Genomic DNA, 17,716 nt, shown 5'->3' with positions numbered 1-17,716 from the left:
ATGTAACTTTCACCTGGATGTAGAGCGTTGATGACATCACTGCTGAGACATCAGTCAAGTCTGTTTCTTTGTTTGTTTATTAATCAATAAATGGTATCCTGATTAGCAAATACCACAGTTTTGTGTTAATTATTTTTTATTTTTTAATTATTATTATTTATTTTATTTCAGATTTTGGTGCCAATTAATTCAATTTTTTAAAAAGGTCAGAGGTCAATTCAGTATTTACATTTGAAAAAAACAAAAAAATAATTATTTACCAAACAGCCAATCACTTCAATTTAATATTTAAGTGTGTGAACCTTTTGGCATTTCATTGTTTTCTGCATTAATTTGTCATAAAACATGATCTGATCTTCATCTGAGTCAAGTGGATTAACAAATATAATGTTTCTAAAATAATAACACAAAACAAATTCTGATCTTTCATGTCTTGTTTACTTAGAACTACCATGAAAACCTCACAGTGCGAGTGGAGAAAAGTAAGTGAACCCTTGAGATAATGACGAGGTGTTAGCAGGAGTTAGGAAAATTAGTTAGAGATGTGGACCAGAGCTACTTCAACTGACAAAAAACCCTCACTCAGATTAGAGATCACGTTTTATGACAAATTAATGCAGAAAATCATTAAATTCCAAAAGGTTTTTCTTGCCACTGTATATTTGCCTCTGCAATACACGAGGGGATCAATTTTCAATGTACCATAGACCATCATTCGTCATAAAGTAACAAAACAATAAAATAAAACAATCCTGCTAAATAACATAGTAGAAATGTAAATTGAGCAAATGTTAGTATTTTCTGCTTTAATTAATAAACAAAGCATTTTATTACAACCGACAAGGGAATAAATGTACTTCAAGACCAACTGAAACATCTGACAGGAGCAGCCATCATCATTTACACTCACCTGTAAAAGTCTTATTGAAAACTAACCATAACTACAGCATTTTGATAAATCTGTGTAAAACATTCACCTTATTTTTCAAGTTACATACTCCTTGAAATATAGGTCCTATATGTAACATGATAATGTACAATATTAACATCACATAGTAACATTAAATTATATTATTATTTTTACACTTAATGCGAACAGAACAAATTGATCAACACAAAGCACACAATAATTTATTTTTTTTTCATGTGTTTGTCTACATAATTCACAATGCAAAGCTACTGGCTAACTGAGGTTGTTTAACAGGCTGATGCAGTGTTAATTTTGCACTGTATCTGCCTGTTATGAACTTTGAGAGGATTTAATAATTAGTTATGGTTAAAGAAATTATTCATATTCAATATGAAGTTAGGTTCACAGGTAAAAACTGCAGACTAAATGCAGCTGGTAATGTATAGAACAAAGGTGAAAATGAAAACAAAATAAAAATAACAGGACAGTATTTTTGCAAACTAGCATAATTTTACAACCTCTACTACCATAACTGAGAATGCAGATGACTGACAGCAACTGGACATGTTTATCTTTGTGTCACTTTGCATTGTATATGTAACTGCAGCTGATAACGGGAGTGTTTTGCACATCTGACTGGGACTGTATCATCAGACAAGTCAATCTACAGTATAAACAGCTACAGCACGGATGAGTTTTAAAGTGAGTTATGTTAATGCTGACTATGATTGACAGGTGTCAGAACAGCTACACAGCTACACACTATCATAGCTTGCTGCGTACGGGGCTGTGTATCCACAGACCTGTCAGAGTGACCATACAGACATCAGTCAACCCCAACATTAAAACTGCCAGGTAGTATTAATATGATGTGACCAAGAAGGGTTTTTCTGGAATCACGTGACCAGGAAGAACATGGAGAAACCCTTGAGATCCAGGTTAAAGGCATTGTCATTACAGCAGTATTCCACACTGCCCGTCCAAAAATAAAAAGTCACACACTCTAATATTTCATTGTACAACCTTTAGCTTTGTTTATGGCACGCATTAAAAAAAAAATCATGTGTCATGTTCCCTGAAGCACTCTTTTACAATTTGAGCCCGATGAATCCTTGTATTGTCTTATTGGAATATGCCTGTGATATCAGGGAAGAATAAAATCCACTGATGGAATAACCTGGTCATTCAGTATGTTCAGGTCATCAGCTGACCTCATTCTTTGAACACATCATGTTTCTGAACCTAGACCTGACCAACTGCAGCAACCCCAGATCATAGCACTACCCCCACAGCCTTGCACAGTAGGTACTAGACATGATGGCTCATCACTTCACCCTCCTCTCTTCTTACCCTGATGCTCCCATCACTCTGGAACAGGGTAAATCTGGACTCATCAGACCACATGACCTTCTTCCATTTGACAGTTCTTAACCCAGTTTTAGTAGTTTCAGCAAACTCCTTGGATGTTTTCTTTGATTAATTCATGACAATAATTTGACCCTTCTGGAACAGATTAACATCTTTTCCATGATCACAGGATGTATCTTCAGACATGTTTGTTTAAGAAATAAGAAGCTACTCACTGCATCAGTTAAGGTTAAATAACTTGTTGCCAGCTGAAACATAATCATCCATGCAGTAATAATCCAAAGGGAGGCTCTTACCTATTTGCTTAGTTAAATCTAGATGGTGACTTTTTTTATTGGACAGGCAGTGTATATTGCACGAGCAAGTCAACATTCAGGAGAGAATCTACAACTTAAAAAAAAAGGACTGAGATGCATAAAAAGGCAAAAGACATGTAGTGTTAGGGACATGCATCTCTATTCACAGTATTCATCAATGAAGATTAAGGTAGTTCTCCTGCTTCCTTTGATGGATGGTAGTCTTGGAAGTAGGAGAGTACAGGTGGCCACAGTGATTCTGTTTTTTATTTACAGGGTTATAGCAGCAGCATTTGCTTGGATAAAATTAGACTATCAACAACTGAAAACAGCATGCCAAGTGTAAGAGGGGTACAATAAAGGACTCGTCCCACAGTAGTTGCACTAAAGTCAATTATAATATTGACTGAACTTAAAGACTTTTGTAAATATTAAATATCTTAAATGCAAAAAGTCCAACTTTAGCAGAACACAAGAGGATCCATTTCTGTGTAAAAGTAGATCAATACTTAGTCATTCCTTACTTGCCTTGATCTATTTGCTGGAGATCTTATCTAGTCCCGGCCATGCAGGGATGTAGTAACGAGGCAAAGTGCCTTCCATGAGCCTTTCCATCCACAGCCCCAGACGATCCAGTTTGTGGTGGATCTGCAGTGTGGAAAGGCTGCGTGATCGGTTAGGTTTGGATCTCGACCTGCCCACTGATGCCCCCCCTTCATCCTCAGATGACTTACTGTCGAGGTCTTCACCAGTGTATACAGGCTTAAAAAGGCAGAGGTACCTCTTATGGCCATTAAGTGCCAGCACGTAGCCAGTATAATCTATCTTGTGGTTCCCGCCCTCCTCCTCATCGGCGTCGATCTGCATGGCGTCCTGGGCGTATTCCAGCAGTGTGTTCATCCACTCACCGTGTTTATCAATATTCAGGAAGGAGAAATGCAGCGTCAGGCTCCTAGGAGAAAAAAATGTATGTAGAAAAGTATTTAAACATGAAAATTTAATACATATAAAATTACCAAGAGGCTTCATCTGATCTGCCAAAGCAGATGTTTAGCTTACCCTGTGAAGGAGTAAACCTCTTTGGCAAACTTGCTGAGAAGAATGTTCTTGGAGGCGTCAGTGAGAACCAGCACTATGTTCATGTGTCCTGGTCTTAGCTTCACGAGGTTGCTCATGTAAGTGATATCTGTCAGCTCTGTCACCTCCACGAAATTCTTCTTAGGAGGTCGACTAAAATTAGCAGAAAAAAAACAAAGAGCTTAAAAACAATAAAGATAAATCGTGGATCCGAAGTGTGAAAATTACATGTTCCCTTGCCTCAAAGAGCCGGACCCTGGTGACCCATTTTCTGCTTTTGTTCCATCTTTTGCCTTTGGCTTAGTCTCTTCACCTGAGTCGCTGAAAATACACACACAAAAAAATGTGTGTCCCAAAGGAGTTGCTCAGATGTAGAAAATTTAAATCAACAGCATTATAGCTTTGCCTTATTTAGTGTAAGATGATGTGGCTATACTGAGTTTTGGGGATGTACTAAAGCATGCATGGTAAATCAACCAACCTGAAAGCCTGAATGACCACAGTTCCAAACAAGATGAACAAGGCGGAGAAGATGAGGGACAGAAGAGGCATCATCTCGCGCCTGCAAGTCATCACAGATGTCTTAATGCACCAATCTTATTGTTCATCTTAATGTTCCTCCATGAAAGGAAGTGTGCAAATTAAGTACTGCTATAGCGCAAATTCTATTTTTACTAATCAAAGGCTGGAACTAAAATTAAGCTTCACTAAAAATCCATTTTTACCTACCAGTTGTTATGTAAAATATCATCGATGACTTCAGAGAGGTAATCGTAAGATGCATAAATCCATCGGATTACAAACATCTAAAGAGTCACATGAGTACATTTAGTAATAGTAATAATTTGCTCACTCAACATTTTCAACCATTCTGTAATTGAAATAAAACGTACAGAGGCAAACTCGTTATTGAGCTCAGGCAGCACGGCATCATGGATGAGGATTGAAGGGTCCTTCTGAATTCGATCTAGCTCTTCCAGAAGACGCTGCTTTTCTTCTTCACTGCCGTTCCAGGCAGTCACTGGTTTAAACAAGGCCTTTCCTGCAGCATTGCGTCTCTCCAGGATCACTACCTGCACCCACATACAAAGATTTAAAGCAATAGCAAAATTGAATAACGCAGTTTTCTTTTTTTTACGAAGGCTCAAACAAACACACCAAATGTGTACTACACTTCAGCTGTAGTGTGTGTGTGTGTGTGTGTGTGTGAGAGTGTACCTGCGGTTGTGACTGTGCACTGTCCTTGTTCTGCATGAGGATGTCACAAAGCGGTTGCTGTAGTCGTTGGTACACATAGGCATACCTCACAACGTCCTTGATATTGGTGGAAGCAAATGAGAGAAATGCTTGGTTCCCAAAAGAAAAAGTCTCTTCGTCACCTGTGATTAGCAGGACACAGTATCTAAGGGGAAGACAGTTGGTATGTGAAAAAAGATGTTTGGTTTACGTGTATTTCAGCTTTCTCTAACTAAGATGAACAGAACTGAAGCGTCTTACTTCCTGCGTCTATGGAACTGTTTGACAGGACAGAGCTCATCAAAGAGCTTCTGATTGACCAGTCGTGGTGCCAGGAGAAATTTGTTGTTTGACATGAACTCATCAATAATTTGCTTCTTCATCCCTTTAGCCTGCACAGAAGAAAATGACACAATGAACACAAGTAGAGCAGGTTCTCAGGTAAACATGATGGGGAAGGACACAATCAAACTACAATTCACCTGTATGATGTCGGCAGGCTTGTCAACGTTCTCTTTGAAGACCAGCATAGTTGGAGCATAAGTGTTAATATTAAACTGTTTCTGAAGATCGGCGGTCTCTGAAAGGCCCTGGTCCACATAGCCAAACTGCAAGTAGTCCTTATAAGCAAAAGCTGTCAGCTACGGAGATGCAGAGAGTTACATTAATGACGTCTTGTTTTAGCAATGCAGTTACAAAGTCAGTGGCACCTGGGGTGTATTTCACATGAAAAACCACAAGACAAGAGCCTACTTTGTAGAGCAGAGGAACTGCAGGAACTTGGTCAAAAAGAAGCACATGTGGCTTGTTGATCTCATGCCAGCTGTTCAAGAACTGTAGGTCATTCTTGTCTGTGATCTGAAACGCAAAACAGTTTAATCTATTTTCTTGTACACAACCAATCGGTTCCTCCACATATGCACGAATCTGTTTTGTAATATGCTGCAGTGTCAAATGTGTCTCACACAAAAATATAGATTTACCCGCTCCACAAGTCTCTGAGGAAGAAGGTCTTCTACAAACTGCCTCAGGTGCTCCTTTGCTACAGCATAGTGGAAAAAAGTCACTTTTCCATTGATGACTCCGAGTATTGACGGGGTGCGATGAGCACCAAGGTGATTGGCTAACCGTCTCTCATAGCCAACATCCACCACACCAATACCAACACCTGCAAAGACAGAATATGCACAAATATACACACACATTGACCTTTTCAACTCTGTAGATCACTGATGACTGTGCTTTTTGTAATTTTGCAAGACATTTCCTTCCAAACCTAGATTCTCCATCTCCTGCACCACCTCCTTCCAGACAGGCTCGATGTGGATGCAGCTGAAGCACCAGTCAGAGGTGATCTTTATCAGGTAGGGTCTCTTGTAGCTGTCAGGTACCACGTCGTTGACATACTGGTTAAAGTGCAACGTGTACTTGCTGTCTGTAAAGTCTCTGTGGTTCTTGCTGTTGAAGGGAAAATTAAAGAAGGACTCGTCAAAGTAAAAGCTGTCGTGGCGATGTCCATAGCGACCACCACCGTATGGCTGGGTGTCATCAGTTTGCCCATAACGGTCATAATTGGCACGTTTGTCTTCACTGGACAGGATCTAGATTTTGAGTAAAACAAATATGAGATACAGCTTCCTCTCATGCATATTTTACTGGCTTTATTAGAGCTTACATGTACCTAACATGCACTTCTAGTGATGATAGAAAAGACAAACCTCATAGGACTTGGTAATCTTGATAAACATGTCCTCAGCACCTGGATTTTTGTTTTTGTCGGGATGCCTTGAAAGGAAAATGTCCATTAATTGAGAACTAAATGGGGTTAAATGATAACAAGTCGGTGTCATGTGAACATAATTACCATTCTTTTGCAAGGCGCTTGTAGACCTTCTTAATCTCAGCCTGGCTTGCACTCTTGGTTACCCCTAAGATTTTGTATGGGTCCATCTCAGGCCCAGCATGGGTCGCTCCTGTCAGGAGCACTGAGAGGACCACCACCACAGCCAGCGGCAGGGACATCATGGAGCCTGTCATCACAGTTACCCTTAACAAAACACAGAAATCACCATGAAGGTAAAGTGGAAAATGCTCACATCTGACATCCTGACACAACCTATTGCTGGCATAATAATCCAAAACGACCTTTCCATCCTACTGACCAGTCTATTAACGCTGGTGATGCAAAATAAAACAGCCGTGTAGCTACTCATGGTATAAATTATAGCATGCAGCATGCACACAACAGCACCTAGGCAGGCTAGGATGTATGACATGTTTGACTATGGCATTAACATTATTCCAGGGGAATAACACGTTCACGCATTTTGCTTCCCATTAGGTTTAGTTACGTTGCTACAGCGGGTTAGTTAGCTGTCTCAGCCACATCCATCCATCCATCCATCCATCCATCCATCACCTCATCCGATGTGCTCAGCCGGTGCTGCGCCACATATCTGGAGAAGGTTTTGGTTCTCGTCAGCTTCTGGATTAAGGCTTTAAGAAAACACAGCGTATTGCAAAGGGTGTGTTCAACAACATCCCACAGCTCCTCCTGGGCAAGCCGACAACCTGCTGCTGCTGCTGCTGCGAAGTAGGAGTAGAGATGGAGGCGGCCACTGTCCAAAGGGATGCTGGGAGACTGAGTATGTTTTGTTGAGCGTGTTTCTTCGTCATGGAGGGTACGGTTGGATGTTTGTGGCTCCCCGGCTTTAGTGTGAACGTATCGTGGTGTTGTAGCCGCGCGGCAGCGACGTAAAGTGAATAAAATCAAACGCACCCTGTTTTTCCATCTGTGGACCAATCACAGGCGCCGGTGATGTAAACAAGGAAGTGACTAATGCAACCGAAACCAGAAGTGTTGTTGTTTCATCGTAATTTCCCTTTTACAAACCAGGATCAACAGCAGGTTACCGACTGTCTGTGAAATAGATTTTGTTTATTGTTCATTTATAGCCTTTATAACAGTTCTTCTAGCTTTCTCATAGAGGTTGTTTTTTTATAGAGAGAGAATGGAGGAGCGACACAAAAAGATCCTCCAGCGCAACAGGACTAATCTTGTGAGCGATTTGGACCCATCCGACCTTTATGATAGACTTCTTGAAAAAGGAGTTTTCACCCAAGACATGATCGATGAAATAAAGGTATAGTCTCTATCTAAGTGACGACATTGTGCTCATAGAAACACGTAATGCTGCGATACACCTGATACTGTCTCTCCCACCAGAGCTCTGGGACCAGACGAGACCAGGCCAGACAGTTAGTCCGGGACTTAGAAACCCGGGGGAGTCGGGCCTTTCCATTATTTCTGCAGTGCCTTCAGGAGACAGGTCAACACAGTTTGGCAGAGGTCCTACAAAATGGGGCTCCAGCAGTTCAGATACAGCCGGCAACTCCCATTGAGGTCCTTCGTCCTGTTATCCAGCCTCTCCCAGTTAGTAAGTGTGTGATAATAGTATAATTCATTAACATACACATTATTCTGTTTATTGTTAACTATCTGATCTTCTTATTTTAATGATAGCCTCTCGAATGGACATTATGCAAAGAAAGGATGATGTCCCTGTCTATCCAATACAGAAACCCAATACTACTCCCACTCCATGTGAGATATCCAATTTATTAATATTAACATACTGGTAATCATCTGGTGAATTCCTAGACGTCTTTTATACATGTTAATGCTTATTTCACAGCACCTGAAAGGGACTATATAACACCAAGGCCACAGGGAAGAACACGACGAGACAGCATTCAGGTAAGCATTATTTATTCATCGCTCAGCACCGCGCCTCGTTGAATCAGTGTAAACTTAGATTACACATTCACGTCACGTTTAATTTCAGACCTATAAAATGGATGCCAGCCCGTGTGGACACTGCCTCATCATAAACAATGTGGAGTTTGAACCCGAGACTGAGCTGAAAGATCGCAACGGGTCAAACATAGACTGTGATAAGCTGGAAAAACGATTCAAGGCACTCAACTTTATCGTGGAAGTCAAGACGAACTTAAAACAAAAAGTAAGAATTGTCTCTTCTTCTTTTATCTCTCAAACCAAAATTAAAAATGATGAGTTGATTATTGTAAATGTGCTATATCCACATTTCAGCAAATCAGACATGAACTGTCAGCTTTGTGTAAGAAGGATCATTCACAATATGACTGCTGTGTGGTTATCATGCTGTCCCATGGGACTGAGGTAAGACCTGACCTGTAGTTTTTCTTCTTGTTACCAGAGCAATCTGCACTTCATGGAAGACAGTGTGCAATATGGCTTTTTATTATACCAGCTATTGTTGAAGTTTTTGTGTCTCGAGAAGCTGCAGTCAGAAAACGTGTCCCATCCATCGACACATGGTACAACATCATGTCAGAGCTTTCTTTGTGATCTGAGAGGTGATATATACTTACATTTGTGGTCATATAGGTGAGTCACAACCGCTTCCCTGGTGCAGTGTATGGCGTGGATGGACAATATGTCCAAGTTCAGCACATCACAAACTATCTCAATGGCCAGCACTGCCCTTCTTTACAGGGCAAACCTAAACTTTTCTTCATCCAGGCATGTGGAGGAGGTAACATTGAACATAATGTTGAATGAATAAAGTAATGAGTCATATATAAATTGCATAGTCCAATTTACACCTATTCGTGCATTTTAAGTAGTTTTATAGGGATTCTTTTTTCTTTGAGGTGAAAAAGACACAGGCTTTGAAGTGTCGCCTGATGAAGATGAACCATCCATCGGTGGAGAAGATGATCAGACAGATGCTATTCCAATGTCATCCAGTAGCGACTCCCTGAGCATGTCTGACGAACCTGATGCCAGAACCACTCTGCCCACCCCGAGTGACATTCTGGTTTCCTACTCAACCTTCCCTGGTGTGCTTGTGTCTCAGTTTCTGTTTATTTGAATTATCTTGACCTGTGTCATCTGTTTTTTTTAATACTGCTTTGACCATGTGATGAAAACAGGCTACGTTTCTTGGAGGGACCCACAGTCGGGCTCCTGGTATGTTGAGATATTGGACCGTATTCTTGAGGAAAATGCTGACACCAACGACTTGGTCACAATGTTGATGATGGTAAGTGGCTCTCACATCAAATTAGTTTGAGTTCTATTGTATCCACTTTGCCATTTAGTACTTTTTAATTTAGACATAGACACATCTGACTGGTAACTGTTCCCATCTGCAGGTTAACCATGAAGTCTCCCAGAACTCTGCAAAAGGACTCTACAAGCAAATGCCCGGTTCTTTCAATTTTCTCCGCAAACTTCTCTACTTTCAAAGCGAAACACAACCCAATTAAACCTTGAAACACTTCTCAGTCTCAGTTTCAGGTTCAGCATTGATTTATTTTACTGTCTCGTGTCATGACAATTATTTCTTGGCATGATGCCTCAGCAGTAAATTGTGGCTGTGCTACGTGTTTTACTGTAAAGGTTTATTTTTAGTCTTGTCAGTGAAACATTTCTTAAAGCATTATTCAGGAACAAAATGTGCCTACTGTGAAAATGTGGTGATTAGGGTTTTTATATATTTTTTATGTTTGGTACATACTGTACAACAATCAACTTTGAAGACTAGGCGGTCAACATAATGTTTATTTGTCTGCAAATTGATTTATTAATTGATTTATTGATCAATAAATGTTCATGTATTCATTCACTTGTTTAGTAAATATTTTTTTTTATTTTGCTGACTCTTGTTTCGTGTCACTTCCGTTGCTCATTGTTGCAGCTGTTTTGTACAGGTGCATTGTCCCTGATAAAACATACTCATGTACTGAGTTACTCTAATGTAAAACGCAGAGCTGCACAGTGTCATGTGATATTTTCACCACCACATCCTATGTTTGAATCAGTGAATGTGTGCACATAACAAGCAAAAAAGCAAAACTGGAATTCAGTCAGATCTGGCTCTCTGGTGAGAGCACAGCCACTTCATTAGAAAGGGCTTTACTCGTCGCTCAGTAGTTAAAACTCCAAGCACAGAAACAGACAGTACTCACAGAGCTCACCAATACATTCGACTGCTGGTTCTTCCCACTACCACCAGGGGTCTCTGTGAATTTAGAAATGGCTTTATCATGTAGCTATCATTCACCTCACCTTAGTTCAATTCTTTTAATCAGATTTACCTCTCGACATAACCCTGACACAAACATTGTGACTAATTTTTTTTGTTAGTAATTAGTAATGAAGAATTCTTACCAGGCCTCTGTTTCATCAGCTCTTTCCGAAGCGTACAGAGACTAGTTAGAGTAGAGAACTTGTGCTAGTTACCAACTCTTTAGGAGAAAACTCTGCAGTCAGTCAACCGACAAGAAAATGTAGGATGTGAGAGATAAGACTGGTGACTGGTAACATTTTTAGCCATTCAATCTGATACACATACAAAGTGGTGTTGACAGTGACCAGACGGAACACATTGACAGGATATGACATAAAACTACAGATCACAATGTGTTGTATTCATACATTCATAAAGGCTTTGCCATAACCGAGATATAGTAGAAATAGTCCATTTCCTATCTAACTGCTGCCGTTTCCCTGTTTGTGTGATAGTTTCAGGGCAAACTTTTAAACTGCTTCAGCCTCATGGTATTGTCATGCAAAAAATTTCATTTTGCACACTGCAGCCAGTTGGAAAGAAGTCACTGGAGTGAGACTTTGGTTTGTCTTGCACAATACAGCAGATGCAGACCGCCCTGTATCCAGATGAATAAATACAGAGTGTGTCTGTTCTTACCACCCCTGTCAGTGATGAGCCACCACTGGGTCTGTAAAAACATGCTTCAGTGCCACAATCTGTAAGTGACATATATTAAATATGACTTTCTCGATGTCTGTCATCTCCTCCCGACCCAACGACACAGTCTTACACATATTATTGTGAAATATTCAGACGTTTGTTCAAAAGCTTTTCAGTGATAGTTACAACGCACCACACAGAAACTAAAACATGATTGCATGTAAGTGCAGGTGAAGATCAGTTTGTGTTTATTGTTGTTATTATTTCTTTTAAGTGTCCCCACGGTGACGGTTACCACATGTGAAGAAAGACGTGTCCATCACCTAAGCTGTGGTACAGTATGACTTGGTTTCATAAAACTTACTGTTCACGCACAGCGGACATTTACAGACTAAACCAGCAGGAATTTATACAATCATTTTGACATCTTTGCTATTGACATGATCAATGTGCAGACAGCACTGAATGGACGTGCAGACAATGTGACCTGCAGTGAGGGAAAATCCCAACAAGAGATTTCTTAACACACAGCTCTCTGGCTGGTGCTGTGGATGTCATCAAAAGACGGTACACACTTCAAATATTGCACCTTTCAGTTCAGCTCAGTGACATGATGGAATCAAGAATAAATATAACAGATTTTTGAGCCGTTGTTGCGATTCTACTTGTTTCTTGATTCTACAATGTCAGTTTTTATTTTTCTCCTGCAGGTGTGATGAAAAAGGGATATTTGAGCTGAGTGCATCTGTCTTTGTAGCTGCTTCTTGCATTGAGTGGTTAAATATTAATGTTGCCATGGAGTCTGAAAGTCAGCAGCAGGCTACACTTACTGTGTGCTCTGTTGTTTTTATTGATGAATGCATTAACGTATGTTTAATGTAATTCTTATTTTTTTGACAGTTCGTCGTGTGATATGTGAGCACTCTCTGACACAACTGCAGTGTGGTAAAATTAGATTTTCATTATCTTTCTATTTATATATATGTATTGTGTAACTCTGTACACTTATTTTCCTTTGGTCATCGAATGCTCAAAGCTACATTTCTTTTCTCTTTACCTTACCTCTCTAACTCTTTGTCAGCTGAAGGGCAGGTTATATCTGCCACAGTGCTCAATATGGACACCAAGACCAGACCACATGTTCTTACCAAAGGATTGCCTCTGAGATCCAAAATACTAACTGCTCAAACTACAGTTACCCACTTTTTATCTACTTGCTCTTCAGATTGAAAGTTTTGGTGTAATTAAACGCAGTACATTCATCAATGCAAATGCATGATGTCTGCTTTTAGCTGTGTCAGATGACACCCACCTTTTCTACTTTTTATGCATGAGCACATAATTAAGTCTGTATCCACCTGTATCACTCTACCTACAGCTGCAGTGGGAAAAAGACCTGCACTATCAAGGTGAACAACTCAGTGTTTGGAGACCCATGTATCATAACTTACAAGTACCTGGAGGTGGCTTATAATTGTGATTGTAAGTAACGTAAAGGCAAGTGTAATTAGCTCTGGTCCATATGTGCACAAGTAAACATGAGTAAAGTAACAGTATATGTTTGGGGAAATGCAGTGTTTCAATTTGTTCTCAAGTGAGTCGGTTTATAGAAAAGTCAGTTTGTAGAAAAAAAAAAATTGTTTAAGGTGAAAAATTGCAAAAGATTTTAATATGCTCAAAATATGCACGAATGCAGTCACTACATGTCGTGGAAGAGAAGGTTTGGAACAGCAACTACTGCAGTTTAGTTCAGCCTCTATGAAAGAGGTGTGTAGCATAAACAACTAATGTTGTAGCTACAAGGGCTGCAACAAGCTAAATACAAAACTAAAGAATGTTATGGTTTAAATTTTCAATAAATTTAAATATTCCAATATTAAAGAAAATGATCAGTCCTAGTTGAAGTCAGTGGGAGTTGGATAAAGTTAGTTTTATTAATAGACAAGTGGGTTTCAGTTTGTAAATGATACCAAAATGAGGACATTTGAAGATAGAGTATGGGATGGTGATATGATGTTTTGTTCTTGTATAACTAGGTGTGGTAATAAAAGCTGTACATTAATGAGAACGTATCAACAGACAACACCTGCAGGGTGTTCTGTGTAAAGTGAATTCATGTTTGACATTTCCATAATGTCCCACAGGTAACCTGTTAAATAACTTCATGTAGCATGTGAATGAGTGTAAACAACACAGGTTATCCACAGCACAACTACCAAACGACTGTCAGGTTGCTGGTGTCTTTCAACAGGTCGGTCTTCGATGGATAGACGACCTTCAAGTTCCCGTCCTGGTCGACAGTTCGGACCTGCTGGATGATCAGCTCACTGGAAGTCTCAGTAGTAGCGACTGGCTGTTGTGGGCTGTCTCCTTCCCCATCTGACCCGGCCTCCTCCTGATGCTCTGCAGTGAACTTGTTCAATTCTGCCATTTTCTGTGAGGAAACAGGAAATAGCCTTTAAATGCCTGGGTGAGATTTGTTTTTTGTATTTATGAGATGGACTTCAACACACTTGGGCACTTCAGTTCATAGATTGAGCCACGAGACACGAGACAATCCATACAACATACTAATTCTATACATTATGCAACTAACTTTCTGTCTAGGGGGAGAATAATGTGCACTGACACCACAGTTTTCCAATGTCAACATAAGAAGCTTATGAGTGAATTAGAATCAGTGTGTATTATACATTTGTGACTTTATCATCTTGATTTTGTTTTGCTGGATATCTAGTTGGAGACAATGAAAGAAAGTGGAATAAGGTTTTTAGTTTTTCTCTCAACATGGGTGACGTCCTTAAAGTTTACTGAGTGCTGAACTTTGGAGTTTTCTCTAGTGCCTTCTTGATAAAACAACATCAACCGTGTGCACAAAATATCATATAAACTGCCAGTCACTGTTTTAGGTCCACATTACCCACTGGCAGTGTTAATAACGCACACAAAGAGGAGAAGAAAGAGATAGATAAGGGAAAACGTAAAGCTTACTACAATCAGAGCGTCCATAACATCTTTACACGTCTGCAGGCTGGTTGCACTTGTCACCTCCAAGAACAACTCTTTGGTGGTTTTCTTGATCTGTAAAGTACGATCATCTGTCAGTTTATGTCAGTATTTCTATTATATTGCAAAAACACATAAAAAATAAGAATGCAGGTTACAGTAAGACTGTGGCACACAAGATAAGGTAACATGCTAAACAGAAAGAAAGTAGACACACACCTTGGTTTTCTCACTGTTTGTGATTGGTGGGAAAGAGATCACGTGGCCCTCTGCATCAACGAGGCAGGGGTAGAACGCTTTTCCTTGCAAAAGCTGCAGGTACCTGTGAAAAATAAAATACCTGATAGACTAGCTGACTGAGTTGAAATCAGCTCTTAGGCAAATGCATATCTGGTGATAATCTTAAGGATGAAGAGTAAACTATGACAGGTCACAAACAGTGATGAGATGTGTACTGTGTAAAATAACGCTTTATGTTTGAGGCACGCTGCATTGTGATGAAATACATCAGTGGTAAAAATGAAATCTTGTCATTATTACAGTAGATTCTTTTTATTTAATTTTATGTATTTTCTTTGTATTACACACTGACTGAATCTTCCAGCAGATACTCTAAGTCTTGAAATACTATTATTATTAGTATTTCAACTATTAATGTGGTAAAATGTTGTATTGCAAGTTGTATTTTGATCCATCTTCCTACTCTGCTGTGCTCGTCCATTTGCCATGCTCTGCTACACGCTGCATAGCCCTTCAGATATTAGTTGTTACCGGACTACAGTAAATAAAAAGCAGTAAAACGTACATTTGGAACATATTTCAAACCTGCTGTATTATGGAAAAGTCGTGTTGTACTTACTTGTGGAGGCCGGTGACGTTCTGCCTCTTCTTCTGCTTCCTCAGCTCATCAGCCTCCAGCTGAAGGTGTCTTATCAGTTCGACGGCTGTCATCTCTTTCCGACCCAACGGCGCAATCTAACACACATTGCGGTTACGTGCGATATTCAGACGTTCGTTCAAAAGCTTCTCAGTCATAGTTACAACGTACCACACAAGAAACTAAAACAAACATATGGGATTTGGTGTGAGCATACCTTCAACTGGGTAGGGGGTTTGACATCATACACCAGGGGACCTTTAAGAAGCTGCACGTCATGAGTTGCAATGGTTGCAGTGGTCCTTCTGGCACACAAATCATCATGAAGCTTTGTCTAGAAAAAAATCAACAGGTTAAGTCTTTTGATGGCTGCACTGCACACTTCTTATATTTTTAGTACACCTTTATAGTTGATAGATGTGTACCACCTTTTGGAGGTTGTAGCCTTACCTGAGCCACCAGGAACCGTTTGAGAGCATTCCCAGCCTTAAGATTCATGCCTCTGACCACGCAACACACCAAGTACGGTCGAACGTCCTTAACCTCTGCGCTCACTTTGACCGTGATCGCTGTAGGGGCGTCTGAAACATGGAGAATCCTCACCACCATCTTGTTAAGTTCCTCTTCCTCATCTTGTTCATCTGCCGCTTTCCCCTTCTTCTTCCTCTGCTGCTGTTGCTTTTTCTTCTTATCCGCATTGCGTCCACTGTCAGCATCACCTCTGTCCTCTCCCTGCCTTGCTTTTCCTTTGCCTCTGAGGTAGTCAAGGATGGACTTGGTCTGGCAACCGTTAACCATCTTCTCCAGACGCTTATCGCTCAGCTTGTTGCCTTTGAAGTTGACCTCTTTCAGCTTGGGGCAGTCACTGAGATCTGACGGGATCTCGCTCAGCTTGTTGTTGGAGAGATCAAGCACCTGGGAAGACAGACAGGAAGAAGACAAAGAAATTGAGTTTGGCAGTGTGAAAAAGAGCATCAGACCACTGCCAAAGTGACATGTACAGAAAACACAGCAACAGATAAGACAAGTATGTGGCATTTAAACTGATGCAGATACATTACTTGCCGGTTTCCAGCCAATCTTCGTTAAAAAATACACAAATTTAGTGCATCATTGCATTGAAACAAATGGAAAACCTCACTATACATACTTAAAGCGATACACTGCTATTATCGACCCCAGCTCTTGACTTCGGCGTAGTTTTAATCTACTCACATGCACCTTCCTAAAAAAAAAAAGCCTCATTTATATATAAAAACATAGTTCGGTTGTTGTAGACAATTAAAGACAATGTAATAACTGATTGGTAAATTGAATATATGCCGAATTCAAAACAGTAAATTATTAAAACAACTACGATTATGGTATATTGTTTTTAGCAACAACTTAAATGGACTGGGATCCACCTTCAGAGCAGCCAGCTTGTGAATATCTCCACTCAGCTCTTCAATGGCGTTGTCGGAGGCCACCAAGGTGCTGAGCAGATCCAGCCGATCGGAGTACAGATCAGCGGGGAAACTGGTGATGTGGTTCTTGGAGATGTTGATGGTGGAGAGCTTGGTGCACTGGCTCAGTCCCTCTGGCAGGACCTCCAGGCTGTTGCAGCTCACATTAAGGGTGTTTAGCTCTCTTAGCTGGGCGATGCCCTCTGGTAAAACCCTGAGGTTATTGACTGAGAGGTCCAGGACCTTCAGGGACTTCAGGTTGCCGATTCCATCTGGGATGGAAGCGAGCTTGTTCCTGCACAGGACGAGGCTTTGCAGGTTTCTCAGATGCTGGATTTCCTCGTGGATCTCTGTCAAACTCGGACACTGACTCACCTCCAGATAATTCAGTAAAGCGAGGGAATAAATCGAGGAGGTGAGGCCGCCATTGGAAGAAATTCTCTTGTCGATTACAGGACCCTGCAAAACCAGTTCACGTCTCTTTTCTGTTGCTGCTTTTTCGATTTCTGGCCACTTTTCCATGTCATCCATGCTGCTAAAGACCTGCTAAAGATAACTTCCGTTTGATGTTTTCAAAATAAAGGCTCCTCCATGTGTCCATATTCAGATGCAACATTCAGAGGACTGTATTAATCCTCAGGGGAACTGCTTTGCTTTGAACCGAATGCTCATATGACACTATATAAAGGAAGAAAAATAATATAGAAATATAAATAAGAAAATCTGAAGATGGAAAAATAACA

At 40.3% G+C, this 17,716-nt stretch overlaps 3 protein-coding genes across 4 annotated transcripts; 1 reads left to right on the top strand and 2 right to left on the bottom strand.

Moving 5' to 3' along the window:
• Positions 1-2,527: 2,527 nt before the first annotated feature.
• dnajc16 (DnaJ (Hsp40) homolog, subfamily C, member 16) lies at positions 2,528-7,582 on the bottom strand. Its single transcript, XM_026366914.1, has 15 exons — positions 7,307-7,582; positions 6,752-6,934; positions 6,606-6,672; positions 6,164-6,488; positions 5,871-6,055; positions 5,641-5,745; positions 5,370-5,528; positions 5,149-5,279; positions 4,870-5,053; positions 4,545-4,724; positions 4,381-4,457; positions 4,133-4,213; positions 3,892-3,972; positions 3,634-3,804; positions 2,528-3,526 (listed from the first exon to the last, which is right to left on the bottom strand). Exons 1-15 carry the CDS (start codon positions 7,309-7,311, stop codon positions 3,109-3,111), a joined length of 2,352 nt encoding a protein of 783 aa, XP_026222699.1. The 5' UTR covers positions 7,312-7,582; the 3' UTR covers positions 2,528-3,108.
• A 123-nt stretch (positions 7,583-7,705) lies between these two features.
• On the top strand, positions 7,706-10,559 carry casp9 (caspase 9, apoptosis-related cysteine peptidase). Of its 2 annotated transcripts, none has more exons than XM_026366917.1 (11): positions 7,706-7,795; positions 7,892-8,030; positions 8,114-8,324; positions 8,411-8,491; positions 8,583-8,644; positions 8,733-8,909; positions 8,999-9,088; positions 9,317-9,464; positions 9,583-9,771; positions 9,865-9,974; positions 10,087-10,559. In XM_026366917.1, exons 2-11 carry the CDS (start codon positions 7,899-7,901, stop codon positions 10,198-10,200), a joined length of 1,314 nt encoding a protein of 437 aa, XP_026222702.1. In that variant the 5' UTR covers positions 7,706-7,795; positions 7,892-7,898; the 3' UTR covers positions 10,201-10,559. The 2 variants fall into 2 exon arrangements, with proteins under 2 accessions (XP_026222702.1, XP_026222703.1); XM_026366918.1 differs by having other exon boundaries at positions 7,726-7,805.
• A 2,726-nt stretch (positions 10,560-13,285) lies between these two features.
• Positions 13,286-17,529, bottom strand: lrrc47 (leucine rich repeat containing 47). Its single transcript, XM_026366915.1, has 7 exons — positions 16,935-17,529; positions 15,979-16,443; positions 15,746-15,862; positions 15,511-15,626; positions 14,871-14,973; positions 14,637-14,726; positions 13,286-14,079 (listed from the first exon to the last, which is right to left on the bottom strand). Exons 1-7 carry the CDS (start codon positions 17,502-17,504, stop codon positions 13,858-13,860), a joined length of 1,683 nt encoding a protein of 560 aa, XP_026222700.1. The 5' UTR covers positions 17,505-17,529; the 3' UTR covers positions 13,286-13,857.
• Positions 17,530-17,716: the final 187 nt, after the last annotated feature.

This window comes from Anabas testudineus, chromosome 7 (genome assembly GCF_900324465.2).
Source record: "Anabas testudineus chromosome 7, fAnaTes1.2, whole genome shotgun sequence".
NCBI classification, from domain to species: Eukaryota; Metazoa; Chordata; class Actinopteri; order Anabantiformes; family Anabantidae; genus Anabas; species Anabas testudineus.
Note: the sequence above shows the minus strand (reverse complement) of the source record. Positions and strands in the feature narration are given on the sequence as shown.

Excerpts from the sequence above, each read along its gene's own strand:
- casp9 (XM_026366917.1), top strand. The coding sequence starts at position 7,899 with ATGGAGGAGCGACACAAAAAGATCCTCCAGCGCAACAGGACTAATCTT. Across the intron at positions 8,910-8,998 it reads AGACGAACTTAAAACAAAAA|CAAATCAGACATGAACTGTC; the intron begins GTAAGAATTGTC and ends TCCACATTTCAG. Across the intron at positions 9,772-9,864 it reads TTCCTACTCAACCTTCCCTG|GCTACGTTTCTTGGAGGGAC; the intron begins GTGTGCTTGTGT and ends TGATGAAAACAG.
- dnajc16 (XM_026366914.1), bottom strand. Across the intron at positions 5,280-5,369 it reads AGCCTGCCGACATCATACAG|GCTAAAGGGATGAAGAAGCA; the intron begins GTGAATTGTAGT and ends TCTTCTGTGCAG. Across the intron at positions 5,054-5,148 it reads CAGTTCCATAGACGCAGGAA|ATACTGTGTCCTGCTAATCA; the intron begins GTAAGACGCTTC and ends TCTTCCCCTTAG.
- lrrc47 (XM_026366915.1), bottom strand. The coding sequence starts at position 17,504 with ATGGATGACATGGAAAAGTGGCCAGAAATCGAAAAAGCAGCAACAGAA. Across the intron at positions 15,627-15,745 it reads AACCCCCTACCCAGTTGAAG|ATTGCGCCGTTGGGTCGGAA; the intron begins GTATGCTCACAC and ends AATGTGTGTTAG. Across the intron at positions 14,080-14,636 it reads TTATGGACGCTCTGATTGTA|AAAATGGCAGAATTGAACAA; the intron begins GTAAGCTTTACG and ends GTTTCCTCACAG.